At 44.6% G+C, this 20,394-nt stretch overlaps 1 protein-coding gene across 2 annotated transcripts in view; it reads right to left on the reverse strand.

Moving 5' to 3' along the window:
• PARN (poly(A)-specific ribonuclease) overlaps positions 1 to 20,394 on the reverse strand; it is a 128,574-nt gene that overhangs the window by 81,243 nt on the left and 26,937 nt on the right. For both annotated transcript variants that reach the window (XM_077275170.1, XM_077275169.1), the window contains exons 9-15: positions 14,730 to 14,768; positions 13,547 to 13,589; positions 11,257 to 11,337; positions 11,114 to 11,170; positions 7,392 to 7,469; positions 5,281 to 5,324; positions 4,928 to 4,970 (exon numbers count right to left, since the gene is read on the reverse strand). In XM_077275170.1, the coding sequence (XP_077131285.1) occupies positions 4,928 to 4,970; positions 5,281 to 5,324; positions 7,392 to 7,469; positions 11,114 to 11,170; positions 11,257 to 11,337; positions 13,547 to 13,589; positions 14,730 to 14,768 (385 nt within the window). The remainder of the gene's footprint in view (positions 1 to 4,927; positions 4,971 to 5,280; positions 5,325 to 7,391; positions 7,470 to 11,113; positions 11,171 to 11,256; positions 11,338 to 13,546; positions 13,590 to 14,729; positions 14,769 to 20,394) is intronic.

Consider the following 20,394-nt stretch of genomic DNA (forward strand, 5'->3'; position numbering starts at 1 on the left):
ACCACATTAGCAGAGACACCGCAGTAGACTCGGGAATATTATGTAAGGTTTTTCTTTGTTTTTTAGCAAACTGCAGTTAAAGGAGTCATCTTCTTTCTGAAAATACCGATCCCTAGTGCAAAGTCACAAGATAACTTTATAATAGTGATGTGACATCTAAGGCTATGCTCACATCACATTTTTTTGCCACACATCAGTGGCTTCAACAGGGCTTCCGTCTGAAGCCCTGAAGAACTGGTTTGAGCATATCAGATGACGACACCATTAAGTTTAATAAAGCGGACGTGGTCACTTTGTGCTCGCTCTGAACTCCTTTTGGCGGAGTCTTCCTTTTTGAGGCTGACATGATGGCACACTTGACCATGCTACCAGTGCCCACCTAAAAAGGACAGTCACGGTTTAAAAGTATGTCGTAAAGAGCACAAAGTGACCACGTCTGCTTTATTAAACTTAATGGAGTAAAGACAAGCTTAGAAAGCGGATATCCCATTGAGGTACGATGCCAGGTGACCGGAGGGTCACAACTTGGTTTCTTTAAACATCTCCATGTAGCCAGGTGACTGGTGGGTCCCAATCGTAGCTTTTCAAAATCTATCCATGGGGCTCAGGTCCTTTCTTCCTGAAACGTATCCTTGGTTTTAGTGAAGATCAATGGAGAAGCTCGGTATTCTTCCAGCTGGGGTCATGGTCCCTTACGCCGGCATCCTGTAGAATGTCAAATTTGTGTCCCTCATGATGGAGCCATGATGTTCTGGCAGCTATCCTGTACAGTGTTCCAGGCTGTGGTTTTGTAAAGAGTCTCTAGTTCTCTCATTACAGAGTGCATGAAGAAAATTGTTGTCTGGTAGTTTCCTCTAATGAAAAAAACAACAAAATAATTCACATTTCTCACTCATGTCACTGGACGACACAGGAGAATGTGGGATGTCCTAAAGCAGACCTTAGGGAGGGATAATCTAACCAGACCAATAAAGCTTGCAGAACTTGCAACCAGAAGCTTTCAAGACTGTAAAGGTGTACACCCTGAGGAGCATAGAAAGGAATAGAGAAGTGACCTGGGAGCAAGCTTATACCAAGGTGCAGTTGACAGAATTTTAATAAGGGTTGCAAATACATGTAAGAGGTACCAGGGGTTATAACAGGACCTCTTGATCAGTTGAACAATTGTAGTTTTGGATGGAAACTGGCTGGTGAAGTAGAGCTGGATGTCTCAACGCAAGACATTGTTGGACAGATATGAGGAGCTCTAAGTTTCCAGCTGGAAAAAATCTCAATTGTGGAATGGAGAAGGAAAAATGGATGCCTGCAAATGAAAGGAAAAAACAAAGAAAGGAAAGAAATATTGAGACAGCATATCTTGATAAGAGTGGAAAAGCGGGAATGAACAGCAAAGAAGCACTAGTCACCAAGAAAGAACTAGTGATCTTCCAGAGGGCACATGGGGAAAACACAGGTTCAGAGGACAAAAAGAGACACCCGCAAAAACGTTGGCCAGTAAAGGAGTTGCAGAGGGGATCAACATGCAAACAAAGAGGCTACATATCAGATTAATAAGATGAAAGTTGCTAAGGAAAAAATAGTAAATGTGGAGACCTCACACACACACAAAAAAAAAATATAAATAAAAAGACGTTCTTCAGAGGAAAAAAAATCAAACAAAAACTGAGCAATTTACAATAAGAAACATAGAGCGCTTAAATGATAGAAGGCGGCAGAAGCAATCCCAATGAGTGTTCAAAACTCAAACCAGCCAAACTTGCATAACCAGACCACCTTGAGTGAGTTTTGTGGTTGGAAACTGCATAACACATTCTATGTTTGGAAATTCCCACTTGGAGACTGGTGATTGATTACACTCTATGAAGGGACCCCTCCAATGGGTCCAAACTTTTTCTGCTATGGTAGTGTGTTAGCCAGATGTGCACAGAGGTGTAAAGATCAAGCAAGGTGAAGAGACAGAATACAACTATTACAAGCTGAAAATGAAATCCGCACAGAGCAGTGTCCATTTTCACAGTTCAAGTAGACGTCCGATATGAAAAAAAATATATATATCAGTATATGACATCTAACCTTAAGAGACCCAAGAAGTGAAAACAATTCGCTCTTCATGCCAAGAGTAGCTGCCAGAATGTTTTCTGTATTGAACTCGTGTTCCCTTATTGACAAAGTTTGGAAAATGTCCCTTCATGTGGAAGACTTAAATAAATGTTAGGCCATGAATATGGACTAAGAAAACAAAAATGTATAATTATGCACAAAATTGTACACAAGATCCAAAAAAAACTTTTGTATGGGTGGACAGCCAACAACTTTAGTGACCAGTGCCAGGAAACTGCCACCAAGGCAAATAAAATCACGGGATGCATCAAGAGAAGCAGAGATGCTCATGACAAGAACATAGTTTTGCCACTATACAAGTCACACTTAGAATATGATGAGCCATTTTGGTCTCTGGTGTATAAGGACATAGCTGAACTAGCGGGTGCAAAGCACAGCGACCAAGGTTAATAAGGGAATGGGTGGACTGCAATCCCAAGACAGGGTATCAGACTTGAAGGCTGGAAAAATAAAGATCTCTGTACTGTTCCATCCTATATTTGTATATTGTAAGGAGATTGCCCGCAAGTATAAGAATCTTTTTACACCTAGGCCTGCAACAGAGACAAGGGGACATGCTCTACATCTATAGGAAAGAAGGGTTAATCATAATCACAGACACAGATTCTTCACTGTAACAGCAGTGAGACTATGCAACCCTCTGCCACATGTGTTGTAATGGTCGAGTCTCTAAACAAGTTCACGAAGGGCCTGTTTGTCCATCTTGAAAAAAATATCATCACAGGTTATGAGTACTAGATTCCATGATGGGACTTTCATCCAGGGAACAAGTCTGATAGCAGTATGTGGAATTGAGAAAACGTTTCCACTAATATGGGGCAATGAGCATGTCTCATGGGAGCGTCAGTGCTTCCTCTGGATCTACATGTTAGAAGACTCCATTCACCAGAAGTGATGCAGGTATCCCCAGAAGTGACACAGCTGCAGGCATAAAGCGCAGAGGTTTCAAGATAACACCGCAACGCCTGTTACCACACCACATAGTTGTCTTGAGGTAATGACTAGCGGTGACTGATGGTGGGAGGACTTCCCACTGAGTGAATAAGACTCCCCTGAAGAATCTTTTTACAGAGGAAACACGATGGAGCAGCACACCTTGCTCCTGTTGATAACCTGAGCACGACATGGTGAAATTGGGACCGTGTGAGGGGCTGTCAGACCCAGGTATCGGACTCCTGAGCCTCATTTCGGGCGAGAGTCTTCCAGTTTCTTATTTAGGTATAGGTTTAGGTGTATAATTGAGAAGGACTATGTACCCTCGCCCACTGACAGGAGTATCCGCAATACACGGATTGACGTACCCTCGCCCTCAGAGGAGTATCCGCAATACACTGATTGACGTACCCTCGCCCTCTGACAGGAGTATCCGCAATACACTGATTGACGTACCCTCGCCCTCTGACAGGAGTATCCGCAATACACTGATTGACGTACCCTCGCCATCTGACAGGAGTATCCGCAATACACTGATTGACGTACCCTCGCCCTCTGACAGGAGTATCCGCAATACACTGTTTGACGTACCCTCGCCCTCTGACAGGAGTATCCGCAATACAGTGATTGACGTACCCTCGCCCTCTGACAGGAGTATCCGCAATACACTGATTGACGTACCCTCGCCCTCTGACAGGAGTATCCGCAATACACTGATTGACGTACCCTCGCCCTCTGACAGGAGTATCCGCAATACACTGATTGACGTACCCTCGCCATCTGACAGGAGTATCCGCAATACACTGATTGACGTACCCTCGCCCTCAGAGGAGTATCCGCAATACACTGTTTGACGTACCCTCGCCCTCAGAGGAGTATCCGCAATACACTGTTTGACGTACCCTCGCCATCTGACAGGAGTATCCGCAATACACTGATTGACGTACCCTAGCCCTCTGACAGGAGTATCCGCAATACACTGATTGACGTACCCTCGCTCTCTGACAGAAGTATCCGCAATACACTGATTGACGTACCCTCGCCCTCTGACAGGAGTATCCGCAATACACTGATTGACGTACCCTTGCCCTCTGACAGGAGTATCCGCAATACACTGATTGACCAAGCATTTTGAGTGTGTGCATCACCATATAGTACTGCCAGGAAAAATCCGTTCTATATTTTGGTTAGTGTAAGGGACGTGGCACGTATGTTTTGATGTGTGTTTTTTGCACTTTAGGTCTGGCTCAACTTATTTTATAAGTTTTATATTTTATTTGAATATAGATTAAAAGTTAGACTGGCACACATTGCTGCAGCGTACTTATACTCAGTGGTTTCAATACATGAACCATTGCTATTATTTTTTTAAGTGTTCCCTTTATTTTTTTTGAGAAGTGTACATTGTACTCAAAAAGCTGTCAATCAGTGGAGTGGGGTTATACAGAGCTCAGCATTCAGAGCACTGCTACATCTCTTGCAGAGAAAACTGGTTCTAGGTGGGTATAATCCATAGTAAACAATGGGATCTGTTCCTGAATAAGTTGCCATCTAGTGTTTAAGTAAAATGCATGATGGAAAATACAATGAAGCATGCTGTATTAGCACTGGACCAGCATCATAGGGGTCAGTCATGAAATATGGGGCCATGAATCGTGCAGAATAAATGTCAAACGTCTATACATTGTAGGGAAGTGCTGCATACATAAAGCTCTCTCCATACACCAGGACACATGAGCTGGATATACACAGCTCTACGCATGCGATACACTTTCTATGCACGTGCGTGCCCTTTATGGATGTAACGTAACAGCTAGACCACAGAACTCGTTCCCACCATATGTTATTGTAAGCATTTTGGTAGGACTACTACCTTAAAGGGCTGTGTAGACGCCATAAGCTTTGTGTCCAGCACTCTGGAAAACAGACAAAAAATGTTTTATTAAAATAAAATTAAAAAAAAAGGACATTAATGAGCTTAACGTAAGTGTGAACTTGGAAACAAAAGCTGGTGTATCATAATGAACACACCAACTTTACACCTGTGGAGTACGGGTTATGAGGCGGATGATTGGAGTATACCGATACTTCAGCTCTATAACTAAATATGTCACTGCCGATATCTAGTGTATTGGTAATGCGACTGTCCCCCAGCTACATAGTTTAATTAATTCTAATAGCGAAATACAAAGATACTGTCTATAGTAAGGGCGCAGGAAAACTGACCTTGGGAGAACACAATTTGTCAATCTTTTAAACTCTTCCAAGTCCTAGAAAAAAAATAAAAAATAAAAGATTATTTTGCAGACAAGCATTTCCAAAGGGCTTCTCTACGACGACACCAGACAGATGTCAGAAGTGAGCAGTCTTGTTTCTGTGGATCCCCGGGACAGACACGCTGCCTATTCTGATATGACGATGATGTCGATATTTGATCGGCAGTGGTCAGACCAATAACTTTCATGTAGATGAACGCCACATTATTTTCCTGGTTTACATGCAATCAGCAGCTCATCCACACGGTCGTTTGAGTCTGCGGCCCATACACAGACACGCAACAATGGTGGGGATGCCACACACAGGGAAATTGCATCTGCTCCATGCTGCTCATTAGCGAGGGTTCAGGTGGTTCTGGTGATGAGCGAACGTGCTCTGATAACGTATTATGCGAGTATCTCGGGTGTGCTCACTATTCAGCACATAACACCCTCATTCATCGAAGAATGTCTGCCTAGTCTAAAAACAGGCCGTCACTGCACAAGTCACGGACAACCCCTTTAACTGCAGAGAAAAAATGCTATCAATAAAACTGCTTAACTAACCCAGCAAGACCGAAAACCACTGAATCAACCTGTGGTCCCTGAATGCTTAAAGGGAGTCTTGTCAGCACAAAATGACTGTACAAACCAAGCACAGGTGCTCGGTGCACCCATGATGTGGCCAAACAGTTCTCATACTTGTTTCTCTTCTATCTCTGCCCTTGGCCCTATAAAGCTAGAGCTATCAAATCAAGGAAGATTGGGAGGAGATGGATGGAAAACAAGTAGATTGGAAGTTGCACTGAACTACTCGGGTACACCGAGCAATTCATTATTTCAAAGCAGTTACTAACTACACCAAGGGTGGGGATCCTCAGCCCCTAAACAGCTGTAAACAGCCACCGATTATCTTTCCTCTGGCTGCCAGGCAGATTTCCTGGGACCACAGTGCTCGGTAAGGCACCTGTCAGAATGCAGCTTAATTTCTTCTTACTCTGCGAGCACGTGCATGTAGTGTTCACTACTGAACACTGCGGTGCAAGCAATGGCAGATTACGTGCCAGAGTAAGGACGTACTTTGTGGGCAGAGTGACCGTGCAATGCGCTCCCGGCCCCATAGAAGACAGCAGCGGCAGCATCCCCCCTGTAATGCTTTAGGCCTGCTCTGTGATGCATACACCGCAGTCTCCGTGCCTGCTCTGTGATGCATACACCGCAGTCTCCGTGCCTGCTCTGTGATGCATACACCGCAGTCTCCGTGCCTGCTCTGTGATGCATACACCGCAGTCTCCGTGCCTGCTCTGTGATGCATACACCGCAGTCTCCGTGCCTGCTCTGTGATGCATACACCGCAGTCTCCGTGCCTGCTCTGTGATGCATACACCGCAGTCTCCGTGCCTGCTCTGTGATGCATACACCGCAGTCTCCGTGCCTGCTCTGTGATGCATACACCGCAGTCTCCGTGTCTGCTCTGTGATGCATACACCGCAGTCTCCGTGTCTGCTCTGTGATGCATACACCGCAGTCTCCGTGTCTGCTCTGGGATGCATACACCGCAGTCTCCGTGCCTGCTCCGTGATGCATACACCGCAGTCTCCGTGCCTGCTCTGTGATGCATACACCGCAGTCTCCGTGCCTGCTGTGATGCATACACCGCAGTCTCCGTGTCTGCTCTGTGATGCATACACCGCAGTCTCCGTGTCTCCTCTGTGATGCATACACAGCAGTCTCCGTGTCTCCTATGTGATGCATACACAGCAGTCTCTGTGCCTCCTATGTGATGCATACACAGCAGTCTGTGTCTCCTATGTGATACATACACAGCAGTCTCTGTGTCTCCTATGTCACAGATATACTGAAGATATCCCACTGCTTGAGTTCTATAAATGTAACATGAACAGTGATGGCTTTTTCACGCTGAGATCTGCAATATAAGGGTAATTTTCAAGGATGGTATAAATATGAAAATGGCCCTTGGCAGAAAGAAAAAAAAAAAAAAAAAAAAAAAAAAAAAAAAAAAAAGTTTCCCCACTACTGACCTACACACCAAGGAAGGTCCCAAACAAAATAACCACTTACAACAGGTAATTGACAATAGAACTGATTTATGGTGTGCATGACGTCCAACATCATGTTATGTCCAACCACGAGTTTTCCCTGCAAGAAAAGGAGTTCAAAAAATTACTATAAAACTAAATCTGTTTGTACCACCAAAACTGTCAGAACATAAAAGGATAGGTTGCATGTATACAGCAAAATGTTTTAATTAGAAATATATCATTTTTCCATTCTTCGGTAAAATCCCGCCACACTAATGGTGACCATACACATTAAATAAGTGTCAACTGAACCAGTTGATGACGGTGGGAGTCGCCCTGAAACCAGAGCTAATGTATATAGAGGTAGGGGGACGTTGGGAGGAAAAGCTGTGAGCCAAACCAGCATCTGGTCTATGGCTAAGGTGTTTCACCACATTTATGCAATGCTAAATAAAGCAGACACAAATGGTCCTGCCTGATCGTGCACATAGAGCATTGTACGGCCTCAATAGAAAGTCTGAGCATGTACCTCAATCTGTGTACAGACTGAGATCAGTGGGGGTCTCAAGACCTGGGACTCCCATAGGTCTGCTGAAAAGGTTGAGAAGGCACTTGATATCAAATAAATTTGGGAGGAATAAAAACCCTTAACAGCAAGACCTGACGAAGTGGATGCCATGAAATCCTATCTCTGATCATGTACTAAAATATGGTACTATTGGCGGCCTTATGCTGGCTGCTTGAGCAAGAGCTCATGTTAGCAATGGACTATACTAACATCAGCCAGTGAGTATATGCAAATTGCCTCTGCTGAAAAAAAGAGGACTTTACTCTATAGCGCCACCTATTGGAAGTAGCGATCCTACAAGTCACAATCAACCCTTTAACGAGTCGTGCAATATGACTTAGGATAAAAGCCAAATCAGTATCTCAATTCGCAGACACGGTGTTTCGGGCTGTTGGCCCTCGTCAGTGCGAAGCATGAGAACTGATTTGGCTAGGTGAGAGGCTCTGGACTGGGGTCTAAGGGGTAACATTTCTCCTTATGGAGAGTGACATACCAGCTGGCTTGTCAAGGTAAGAAGGCTTATTCGCCGTGCAATGCTCCTCTGGGAATTTAAATATGCAAATTGCCTCTGCTGAAAAAAAGAGCAAAAGGGTTGATTGTGACTTGTAGGATCGCTACTTCCAATAGGTGGCGCTATAGAGTTAAGTCCTCTTTTTTTCAGCAGAGGCAATTTGCATATTTAAATTCCCAGAGGAGCATTGCACGGCGAATAAGCCTCCTTACCTTGACAAGCCAGCTGGTATGTCACTCTCCATAAGGAGAAACGTTACCCCTTAGACCCCAGTGAGTATACAAATTCAAGCAAAGTAAAGAATAAACATGGATAGAGATGACACACAAATAAAAAAAAAAAAAAGCCTGGATATAGGGTTATACAAATTTAATAAATGGGAGGGGGGGGTATGATTTAAAAGTTCATCATATGTCGGGAAGAGGTTAAAGAGAAAATGTCACTTTCAAGTGGTTACATTTCTTTAAAATAAAAAAATGGCAATTTTTTTTCTTATCGTAATCTTGATTTAAAAAAAATAAATAAATAAAATACAAAATTAGCCACTGGGGCTATTTTTGACTGTCTTTTCAGCATTTTCTTTATCATTAGAGGCAGGATTACAATGACAAGTAACACTTACAGTTATGCTCAAAAGTTTACATACCCCGGCAGAATTTTTTTGCTTTCTTGGCCTTTTTTCAGAGAATATGAATGATAACACAAACTTTCTCCACTCACGGTTAGTTGTTGGGTGAAGTCATTTATTGTCAAACTAATGTGTTTTCTCTTTTTAAATCATAATGACAACCCAAAACATCCAAATGTCCCTGATCAAAAGATCACATACCCCATTTCTTAATACCATGTATTGCCCCCACTATAACATCAATGACAGCTTGAAGTCTTTTGTGGTAGTTGTGGTTGAGGTTCTTTATTTTCTCAGATGGTAAAGCTGCCCACTATTCTTGGCAAAAAGCCTCCAGTTCCTGTAAATTCCTGGGCTGTCTAGCCTGAACTGTGTGCTTGAGATCTTCCCAGAGTGGCTCAATGATATTGAGGTCAGGAGACTGAGATGGCCACTCCAGAACCTTCACTTTGTTCTGCTGTAGCCAATGAAAGGTCAACTTGGTTTTGTGTTTTGGATCCTTGCCATGTTGAAACGTCCAAGTACATCCCATGCGCAGCTTCTGGGCTGAAGAGTGCAAATATGCCTTCAGTATTTGCTGATAATGTGCTGCATTCATCTTTCCTTCAACTTTGAACAAGTTTCCTGTGCCTTTGTAGAAAACACATCCCCAAAACATCAGCAATCCACCTCCGTGCTTTACAGTAGGAATGGTGTTCCTTTCATCATAGGCATTGTTGACCTCTATCCGAATGTAATGGTTGTGGTCAAAAAGTTCAATTTTGGCCTCATCACTCCAAATTACCTTGTTCCAGGTTTGATGCTTGTCTCTGTATGGTTTTGCGTATTTTAAGTGAGATACTTTGTGGCATTTGCGTAGTAAAGGCTTTCTTGCGACTCGCCCATGCAGCCCATTTTACTTCAAGTGCCTCCTTATTGTGCATCTTGAAACAGCCACACTGCTAGTTTTCAGAGAGTCTTGTATTTCAGCTGATGTTATTTGTGGGTTTTTCTTTGCATCCTTAATTTTCCTGGCAGTTGTGGATGACGTTTTTGTTGGTCTACCTGACTGTGGTTTTGTTTTTACAGAGCCCCTAATTTTCCTTTTGTTAATCACAGTTTGAATGCTGCTGGCATTATCAATTGCTTGGATATCTTTTTTGTATCCCTTTCCTGTTTTATACAGCTCAACTACCTTTTCCCGTACATCCATTGACAATTCTTTTGCTTTCCCCATGACTCACAATCCAGGAATGTCAGTGGCTGGATGACAGATGGAAGAGTGTTTGGATCCCAGAAACTCACTCAGCTTTTATACACACACACACACACACTGATTACAAGCAAACAGGTCACTGGTGAGGATGTTACCTTTAGTAGCCATTCAAACCCATTTGTGTCAAGTTCTGTGCATGTTATCAGGCCAAAATCACCAGGGTATGTGAACTTTTGATCAGGGTCATTTGGATGTTTTGGGTTGTCATTATGATTTGAAAAGAGAAAACACAGTAGTTTGACAATAAATGACTTCACCCAACGACTAACCATGAGTGGAGAAAGTTTGTGTTATCATTCATATTCTCTGAAATAAGGCCAGGAAAGCAAAAACTCTGCCAGGGTATGTAAACTTTTGAGCACAACATACCCAGCTGATAACAAAGGATCCACCAATCACAATAGGTCATGTCACAGCTGACCTGCTCTCCCTCCCTTCAAAATGACCTCTGCTCATTAGATGCTTTAATACTAAAGCTGGGGTCAGAGTCTGCTTATCTACATCTGGATTTCCTAAAATAGTTGAATAAAGAAGAAAAAAGCTCCAGTGATCAGTGTGAAAATTACAACACTACCATTTTTTATACAGATAGTGACATGGTTAAAAAATAATTGCCAAAAAATAAATTGAACAAAAACCTGTTTGAAAAATAGGTCAATTTCTAGTGAGGTGATCCCTTTCAGTTGGGTTTTAAAGAGTCGAAACAGATGTCACATGCCCAGTGGAGAACTCGATAGAAGTGACGCGAGTGTGTGTGTTGCTAGTGTTCATTCTAATTATTGTGCGGATTTCATACTTACAGAAGATGAGATTGCTTGAATAACTCTAGAAAACCCAACAGCATCATTAAGATCTTCCTGCAGAAAAAAAAGGCAAATACACAGCACTGGTACTATCAGGGAAGCTTATTGTTATCCAAGTGTATGGGACATTTCAGCTGTACCTGTTCTTTGGCTTTTTTCTGTAGCTCTTTTGTCTTCCTCTCTTCTTCATCTACTTTGGTGATAACCATGCACCTTTCACTCTAGAACAAAGAAGTTATATGCTTCTTACAACAGGTAAACTCAACTTAAAAATAAAATCATGATCTAAAAATATGGTAGAAACAATACTATCACAGGTGGTGTTTTTTTAAACTGCTAGGACATTAATGTTTTAATGGGTTGTCTGCAACTGAAAAACAAAAAAAAACAAAAAAAAACAAAAAACACTTTCCAATGGGCCCAGGAAGGTTAAAAACACCACGATACCTACATAACTGCTGCTGCTCCTTCTACGTACTCGATGATAAGCCCCCACCAGTCTCCTTAGTTCTCTGCATCCGTGTCATGATCCAGACTGGGTTTTGAGTTCCGTTTTCCCTTTTTCCCGGTCTGGTCATGTCAAGAGTTAACCTTTCTCAGCCTCTATTTGGGTTCAGGTTGGCTATTTATCGCCACTGCTTCCTGCAAGCGAGGTCAGTAAGGGTATGTTTTCCCACGTTCAGGAAACGCTGCGTGTTCGACGCTGCGTAGAGCCGCAGCGTCCAGATGTTACAGCATAGTGGAGGGGATTTCATGAAATCCCGTCTCCACTATGCATTAAAAGATGCATGCGGCAGGCCCGCGGAAAAGGACATGCGGCGCGTCTTAAGAACGCAGCATGTCCTTACATTGCTGAAACAACGCAAGAACAACGCAGGTGACCTGCCAGTGACCTCAGGTGCAGATTTCATCAGGATTTTACCTACAGAAAATCCTGACCAAATCCTGATGCAATCCTGGACGTGGACAAATACCCTTAGGGTATGTTTCCACGTTCAGGAAACGCTGCGTTTTTGACGCTGCGTTTTTCTGCTGCGTCAAAAACGCAGCGTCCAGATGTTACAGCATAGTGGATGGGATTTTATGAAATCCAGACTCCACTATGCGTTTAAAAACGCATGCGTTTTTGCCGCGAAAACGCATGCGTTGTGCGTTTTTTCAAAACGCTGCATGTTGCTACTATGAGCAAAACACGCAGGTACACCACAGGTGACCTGCCAGTGACCTCAGGTGCAGTTTTGGTCAGGATTTTACTTGCATAAAATCCTGACCAAAGACTGATGCAATCCTGAACGTGGAAACATACCCTTATAGTTTTTGCCTAGTGCTGCTGTAGCTGACTGATTGCTCCGATTTGTCCTGCTGCGCTGCTGTCTGAACCCTTTTCTCAGTTTTCCCCTATTCCCGTCTTGACTCCGTGTTTCCCTTCAGTGTGCTGACTCCCTGGTTTTGACTTGGCTTGTATCCTGACCTGCTTCTGTCTAATCTGCTCCTGACCGTTACCGACTCCCTGGCTTGTCTTTGACTGTGGGTTTGCCTATTCCTTTGGTACCGCGCTACAGTCTAGGATTTGACCCAGCTAGTTTGACTAGCCAGCTGTTTAGCTACAGTCCTGCTTCCAATCTACTGCAATCGAGTGGAGCTTGCACCTACCTGCTTTTGCAGCAGCGTGACAATCCCGCCTGTACAAAATGTGAAAGTTGCAGTTCAGCAGCTACGGCTGATTAGATACGGCTGATTAGCTGCAGCGCTCACTTGCAGCCTTTGTTGGAGGTTGATCCCAAGAGCCTGGCAGGGTATTCAACACTTCCTAACGAGAAATACCATTAGTCCTGGAAGCAAGTTTTGAGTTTTCATTTATTTGTTTGGTTTCACCTCCTTGAGCTCATGAAGCGGTTGTCCAGTATTGGAAAATCACATTAAGGAAATGTTCCCACATTGCATTTTTTGCAGCATTTTTCTGCCCCAAAAAAGTGGTGGCAGGAAAAATACTGCATTTTACCATGCATTTTGCAGCATTTACTTGTGCTTTTCAGCAAGTTATTTTAATGGTTGAAAAGAATTGATACGTCTCTGCAAAATTGCAGCAGGGCTCAAAATCCGAAAGGAAAGAAAATGGAGCGTGAGATTTCAAAAATCCTATGTATTATGATGGCACTTTAAAATACTGTGTCAAATAAGCAGCAAAAACACCACGTGTGCACATTCTCAAAGTTGCTTTCAGCTGTCAAATAGTTTTAGCTGAAGAGAATTTTATTAACAAAAGGATGTTATCATCTATGTATTATGTTTTATCAATCTTTGTAAACCTGAATAATAATAACCAAAATTCAATTCTAGCTTCCACATCAGTATTCATAAAGTCCTGAGGAGCAAACACCCCTACGTTATTAGTAATATAACTCCTGCTCCAGAATGGGAGAAACTTACATTAGGAGACTGGACTGTTTCTATATGGGTGCCTCGTGGAAACCTAAAAAGAGAAGAACACAAGTTTTCACAGAAGTAGCTAAAGAAAAGAAACCTTCAAATATTAAAGTACGAAAAAGATTCCAATGCACCGACATGACATACAGCCATGTTTAAAAGTGTTGAAACATATGAAATTGTTCCACAATATGAAGCATTTCTCCCAGAAAATTATTGCAATTATACGTTTTGTTATACATGTTTATTTCCTTTGTGTGTATTGGAACACCACACACACACACACACACACACGCAAATTGGACATAATTTCATACTAAACCTCAAAAATGGTCCAGACAAAATAGTTGGCACCCTCAACTTAAATATTTAGTTGCACACACTTTGGAATAAATAATTACAATCACTTCCTATAACCATCCACAAGCTGCTTACACTTCTAAACTGGAATTTTGGACCACTCTTCTTCTGCAAACTGCTCCAGGTTTCTCATATTTGAAGGGGCATTCTCCCAAAAGCAAGTTTAAGCTCCCTCCACAGGTGTTCAATGGGATTTAGATACGGACTCACTGCTGACCACTTCAGAACTATACAATGCTTTGTTTACATCCATTTCTGGGTACTTCTTGAAATATGTTTGGGGTTATTGTCCTGCTGGAAGACCCATGACCTAGGATGCAAACTCAGCTTTCTGACACTGGGCACTACACTGTGACCAAAAATCCTTTGGTAATATTCAGATTTAATGACACCTTTCACACAGTGCCAGAGGCAGCAAGACAACCCCAAACATCTTTAAACCTCCACCATATGTGAATGTAGGTATAGTGTTCTTTTCTTTGTAGGCCTCATTCTGTTTTCCATAAACCGTAGACTGATGTGCTTTACCAAAAGGTTCTATCTATTAAAAGTCTAGTTTGTTGATAGCATTTTCCCCCTGTAAAGTGCAAAGTTCTGCCAACAATAGTGAAACTGTACGAGTTGGAATGATCGCAATGATAATTTGATTAGACAAAAATTAGACAAATCGATATATGGAACTAAGTCGATTTGGTAACTCATTGGCCAGTGTACAAGTATCTACCAATTTTAAAGCTTATTATTTTCTTCAATGGTTTCAGAAACTAACTGACTAATCATATGTGAGAACAGACGTATGCAGTAACCATATGGTACAACTACTTACTTCCAGTTCATTGTCTGGTAGATAAGCTTCCTCTGATACCTAGAAAGACGAAACAAGGTTTTATATACTTAACTAAAAAGCTGCAATAATACTTTATGATGCAAGGAACAGACAAACAGAAAAAAAAAGTATTAAACTATATAAAAATCTGTAAAGGTCCCAAATATTATCTAAAGATTCCAGACAAGTCTAAACTACATATTATAATCTAGAAAAAGGAGATTTAAATTCCATTATGTAAAAGGAATTGTCAGGGATTTTAGCATTGATGTCCAATTATTAGGATAGGTCATCAATGTTTGATCGGTGAGGGTACGACACCCAACACCCAGCCGATCAGCAGCTCCCGGTGTCTGCGGCAGCCAGAACTGCTCAGTGGCTGATGTCGGGTACTGCATATCTGCCACCTATTCAAATAAATAAGGGGTAGATGTGCAGTACCCAGCAGTGGTAGGTATGCAGTACCCAGCAGTGGCCATTATTCTGTTGAAGGAGCTGTGCTGTGTAGCTCCGTAACTGAGCACTTCCGGCAGCCACCGACTCCAGAAACAGCTGACTGGCGGAGGTACTGGGAATTGAACCCCCACCGACCAGACATTGATGACCTAGCCTTTAGGATAGGACATCAATGTTAAAGTCCCAGACAACTAACTTAAAGGTAACCTGTCACCTCCAAAATCGCAGATGAGCTAAGCCCACCAGCATCAGGGGCTTATCTACAGCATTCTGTAATGCTGTAGATAAGCCCCCGATGTATCCTGAAAGATGAGAAAAAGAGGTTAGATTATACTCACCCAGGGGCGGTGGGTGTCGCGGTCCGTGGCCTACCATCTTACGATGACGTCCTCTTCTTGTCTTCACGCTGTGGCTCCGGCGCAGGCGTACTGTGTCTGCCCTGTTGAGGGCAGAGCAAAGTACTGCAGTGCGCAGGCACCGGGAAAGATCAAAGAGGCCCGGCACCTGCACACTGCAGTACTTTGCTCTGCCCTCAACAGGGCAGACACAGTACTCCTGCGCCGGACCCGCAGCATGAATACAAGAAGAGGACTTCATCGTAAGAAGATGGGAGGCCAAGGACCGGACCGCAGTGGGACCGCCCCTTGGTGAGTATAATTTAATTTCTTTTTCTCATCTTTCAGGATATATCGGCGGCTTATCTACAGCCTGTTGTAGGTGATCAAATCCTCAAGTGTGATTTTCTAAATACAGTCTCATCCTAATTATATGTTAAAAACCAGATTAAAAGAACCAATATTTTTACCACCTATTTATACATGGAACAATTTTTTCACTAAAAATGTCATTTAATGAAGTGTTTAAGAAGAATAGTACAGTAGTTAATTCCTCGTTCTATAAAATATGAACTAATCAAACAATTAATAGTACGTTATTAAACTGGTCTTTCTTTCTCGCTTCATTGGGGGACACAGGTAACCATGGGTGTATGCTGCTGTCGCTAGAAGGCTGACACTATGCAAATAAAGAAGTAGTAACTCCTCTCCGGCAGTATACACCCTCCGACAGGCACCAGGCAACTCAGTTTTTGCTTAGTGTCTGTAGGAGGCGGACCTGGATCTAACACCAGATCCGCATTTCTTTTTCTTTCAGGCCAACTACGTCAGCCGGAATACCGCTCTCTACCAGTTTCCGCTCTTCGCAGGCGGACGTCGGGTCAGATGTATCCTCTCAGTCGGATTCTGACTCAGATGCAGATCAGACTTCCGCAACGCAGGATATGATTGACAGCCTTATCTCAGCCATTATTCAAAAGCTTGAGCTTTAGGACGAAGAGGCAGCTTCTCAGGACATCTCCGTTTCTTTCAAACGGATGAAGCGTCCTTCCAGAGTTTTTCCCAATCATAAGGAATTTGATAACACTACGTCTAGACACTGCGAACACCCTGGTAAACGTTTTCCAGGGAGGAAACGTTTACACATTTTATACCTTTAGACCTTGTTAGCATATGGTCCGAATCTCCTAAGGTAGATCCACCTGTATCTAGATTATCCTCCCAGACAGCGCTGTCCATTCCTGACACGGCGTCTCTAAAGGACCCCATGGACAGACATTGTGGCTCTAACCAAATCAGCTTTTGAAGCTTCTGGTACCTCTCTCTGCCCCAATTTCGATTCTAGCTGGGTGGCGAAAGCGGTATTAGCCTAGGCCAAAACCCTACGCAGAGGCATTGTAGCTTCGGCTCCCGCACAGGAGCTTGCGGATTTAGCAGATCAGATTTCACTGGCTGGAAAGTACCTTCTGAATGCTTCTCTGAATGCGGCTGCTTGCTCTGCAAGGGCAAACAGCGATATTGTCGCCATTCGCCGTGTCCTCTGGCTGAAGGCGTGAAACGCAGATCCCACTTCCAAAAAATCCCTCACAGGTTTGCCTTTCCAGGGATCCAAGCTCATTTGGTCTAGCTGCGCTCCAAAGATCTCGGACGCCACGGTCGGTAAGAGCACTTCTCTTCCGCAATCTAGGCTTAGGCGTCCCTTCAATAGAAAGGGACCCCATTCCTTTCGCCCCTTTCACTCCTTCACCTCCTCAGGTGGTGCCTCTCAGCATGACCAATCTTCCACTTATAGCGACCAAAGGAAGCCTTCTTTCAGGCCTACCCCTCACTGGAGAGCTAAAGGCCGCTCCTCCAACTCTTCCAGTTCTCGCGACCACATATTTTCTTCCAAATGACAGGTCACCCCCACCTGGAAATCTTTCCAGGGTGGGAGGCAGGCTTCTTCTGTTCACAGAGCCTTGGTTATCGGTGGTCGACGACGCCTGGGTCAGGGAGATTGTGACATCAGGTTACAAAATAGAATTTTCGTCACCCCCAGGAAGATGTTTTTTTCCTCTCCCGCCCACCCAAACAGCTCTCCTAGGTCCCAGGGCTTTTTCAGGCAGTCGATTCCCTTCTCGCCTTAGGGGTAATCGTCCCAGTACCTTCCAACCAGCGTTTTTTTGGTTTTTACTCAAATCTATTTGTAGTTCCGAAAAAAAAAAAAAAAAAAAAGACGGCTCTCTTCGCCCGATTTTGGACCTCAAATGGTTGAACCGCCAACTCCAGATTCGGCACTTCAAGATGGAGTCCTTGCTCTCGGTGATCGCCTCCATGGAACCGGGAGAATTTCTGTGCTCTGTGGACATTCGGGATGCGTATCTGCACATTCCAATTTGTGTTCAGCATCAAAGGTTCCTTCGTCTCGCGATCCAGGACCAACATTTCCAATTCACGGCTCTTCCTTTCGGCTGGGCGTCCGCCCCCAGAGTCTTTATGAAGGTAATGGCGGCGGTCATGGCCATCCTTCGTCAAGATAGGGGATTACGAGAATCCCCTTAGACCGATCTCCTCGTAAAGGGTCCATCTCGCCGCGACTGCAGCCACAGTCTCCTGATCACTCTGGACACGTTGACCCGCCTCGGTTGGATAATCAACGAACAAGGGTCCACCTTGATTCTGACCCAGTGCCTAGCATTCCTGGCCATGGAATTCGACACCATTCAAGCTCAGGTCTTCCTCCCAAGGAAGAAATCCTCTCTTTGAAGGGGCATCAAAGCCCTAAGGCGTCGTACCCCTCTACCTCTACGGCTCGGCATGAGGGTTCTGGGCAAGATGGTCGCTTCCATGGAAGCGGTCCCTTATGCTCTGTTCCACTCTCGCCCTCTCCAGCTGGCCCTTCTGTCAGTTTGGCACAGGAATCCACTCTCCTTAGACAGCCCAGTTCGCCTCCCTCTCGATGTGAGACAGTCTCTCACTTGGTGGACGCTATCCACTTCCATTCTGCACGGGACATTATTTCCCCCCTCCACTGGCAGGTCATCGCCACCGATGCCAGTCTCCAGGGTTGGGGTGCGGTCTTTCTCCCCCTCACAGCCCACGGGCGCTGTACTGCTCAAGACGCAAGCGTCCCGATCAATCTCTTAGAAATCAGTGCTATTTTTCTAGCCCTCCTCCGCTGGCAGCACCTCCTCTCAGGAAAACCAGTCCGCATTCTGTTGGACAACACCACAGCTGTGGCTTACATAAACCATCAGGGAGGGACTCGCAACAAGCAGGTCATACGGAGGTGGCAAAAAATTCTGCGGTGGGCAGAGAACCACGTTCCCTTCATATCAGCTGTCCACATCCCAGGGTGGACAATCAGGAAACCGACTTTCTCAGCCGTCAGGGGCTCATGTCAGGCAAGTGGGCTCTTCTCCCCGCTGTCTTCAACCACATTCGCCAAAGGTGGGGCGTGCTGGACGTCGACCTAATGGCCTCCCGAGCAAACCACAAGGTTCCCCAGTACTTATCCAGATCCCGGGATCCGAGGGCTGTCGGCTGCGACGCTCTCGTGATCTCGTGGGCCCAGTTTCAGATGCCTTACCTGTTCCCGCCTCTCCCCTTACTTCCAAGGGTCGTAAAGAAGATAAAGTCAGAGGGGTTTCCTGTTCTCTTAGTAGCTCCAGATTGGCCCTGCAGGGCCTGGTACGCGGAGCTAGTGATCATGTTATCGAATGTACTTTGGAGGCTCCCAGACCGTCCGGATCTTCTATCGCAGGGTCCCCTCTTCCACCCGAGTTCTCGGTCTCTGAATTTAATGGTATGGCCGTTGAGGCCGCGATCCTGAAGGACGCAGGTTTTTCTCAACGTGTCATAAAAACCATGATAAGAGCACGTTAAAGGGTCAGGTTTCTGCCTTGTCAATTCTCTTTCAAAGAGACATTGCTTCTCTCCCCCAGGTGAGAACCTTCCTTCAGGGGGTTGCTCATGTTGCACCTCCTTCCCATTCTCCGGTCGCTCCTTGGGACCTCACCCTTGTGCTCGGCGCCCTCCAGTGTACGCCTTTTGAACCGATTCGGGACATCTCTTTTTCGCTTCTTTCCTGGAAAGTAGCTTTTTTGATCGCCATCACCTCGATCAGGAGACTTTCCGAGTTGGCTGCGTTGTCCTGTCGGTCTCCCTTTCTGGTCCTTCATCAGGACAAAGTTGTCCTTCGGCCGGTCCCTCCTTTTCTGCCAAGGGTGGTTTCGGCTTTTCACATCAATGAAGACATCGCCCTTTCTTCTTTGTGCCCTTCCCCAGTTCATCCTTTGGAGAAGCCTCTCCACAATTTGGATGTGGTCAGGGCTATCCGAGTCTACCTTGCCAGAACTGCTCCTTTTCGTCAGTCCGACCCTCTGTTTGTCGTCTCGGAAGGTCGTCAGAAGGGGCTCCCCGCCTCTAAGTCCACAATTGCTCGGTGGATCCGTTCGGCGGTCCTGAAGGCATACCGTGTTCAAGACAAACAGCCTCCCCCGGAGGTGAGGACTCACTTTACCCAGGCTGAGGGAGCTTCTTGGGCAGTTTGTCACCAAGCTACTTGGTCGTCCATCCACACCTTTGTGAAATTCTACAAGGTGCACGCTCAGGCTTCTGCGGATGCAGGCCTGGGTAGGAAGATACTGCGGCTGACCTAGTTCTCTATTCTTATTATCCCGCCCTGGGGACTGCTTTTGGACGTCCCATGGTTACCTGTGTCCCCCAATGAAGCGAGAAAGAAAGAGGGATTTTTGGTTCTTACCGTAAAATCTCTTTCTTGGAGCCTTCATTGGGGGACACAGCACCCTCCCTTTATGTTGTACCATATTGGCCAACGTGCCGTTGTTGTGGGTTGGTACATATGTTGAGTTGTTTATACTTGTTCTTACTAC

Source organism: Ranitomeya variabilis, chromosome 7 (assembly GCF_051348905.1).
Source record: "Ranitomeya variabilis isolate aRanVar5 chromosome 7, aRanVar5.hap1, whole genome shotgun sequence".
In the NCBI taxonomy this organism is placed as follows: Eukaryota; Metazoa; Chordata; class Amphibia; order Anura; family Dendrobatidae; genus Ranitomeya; species Ranitomeya variabilis.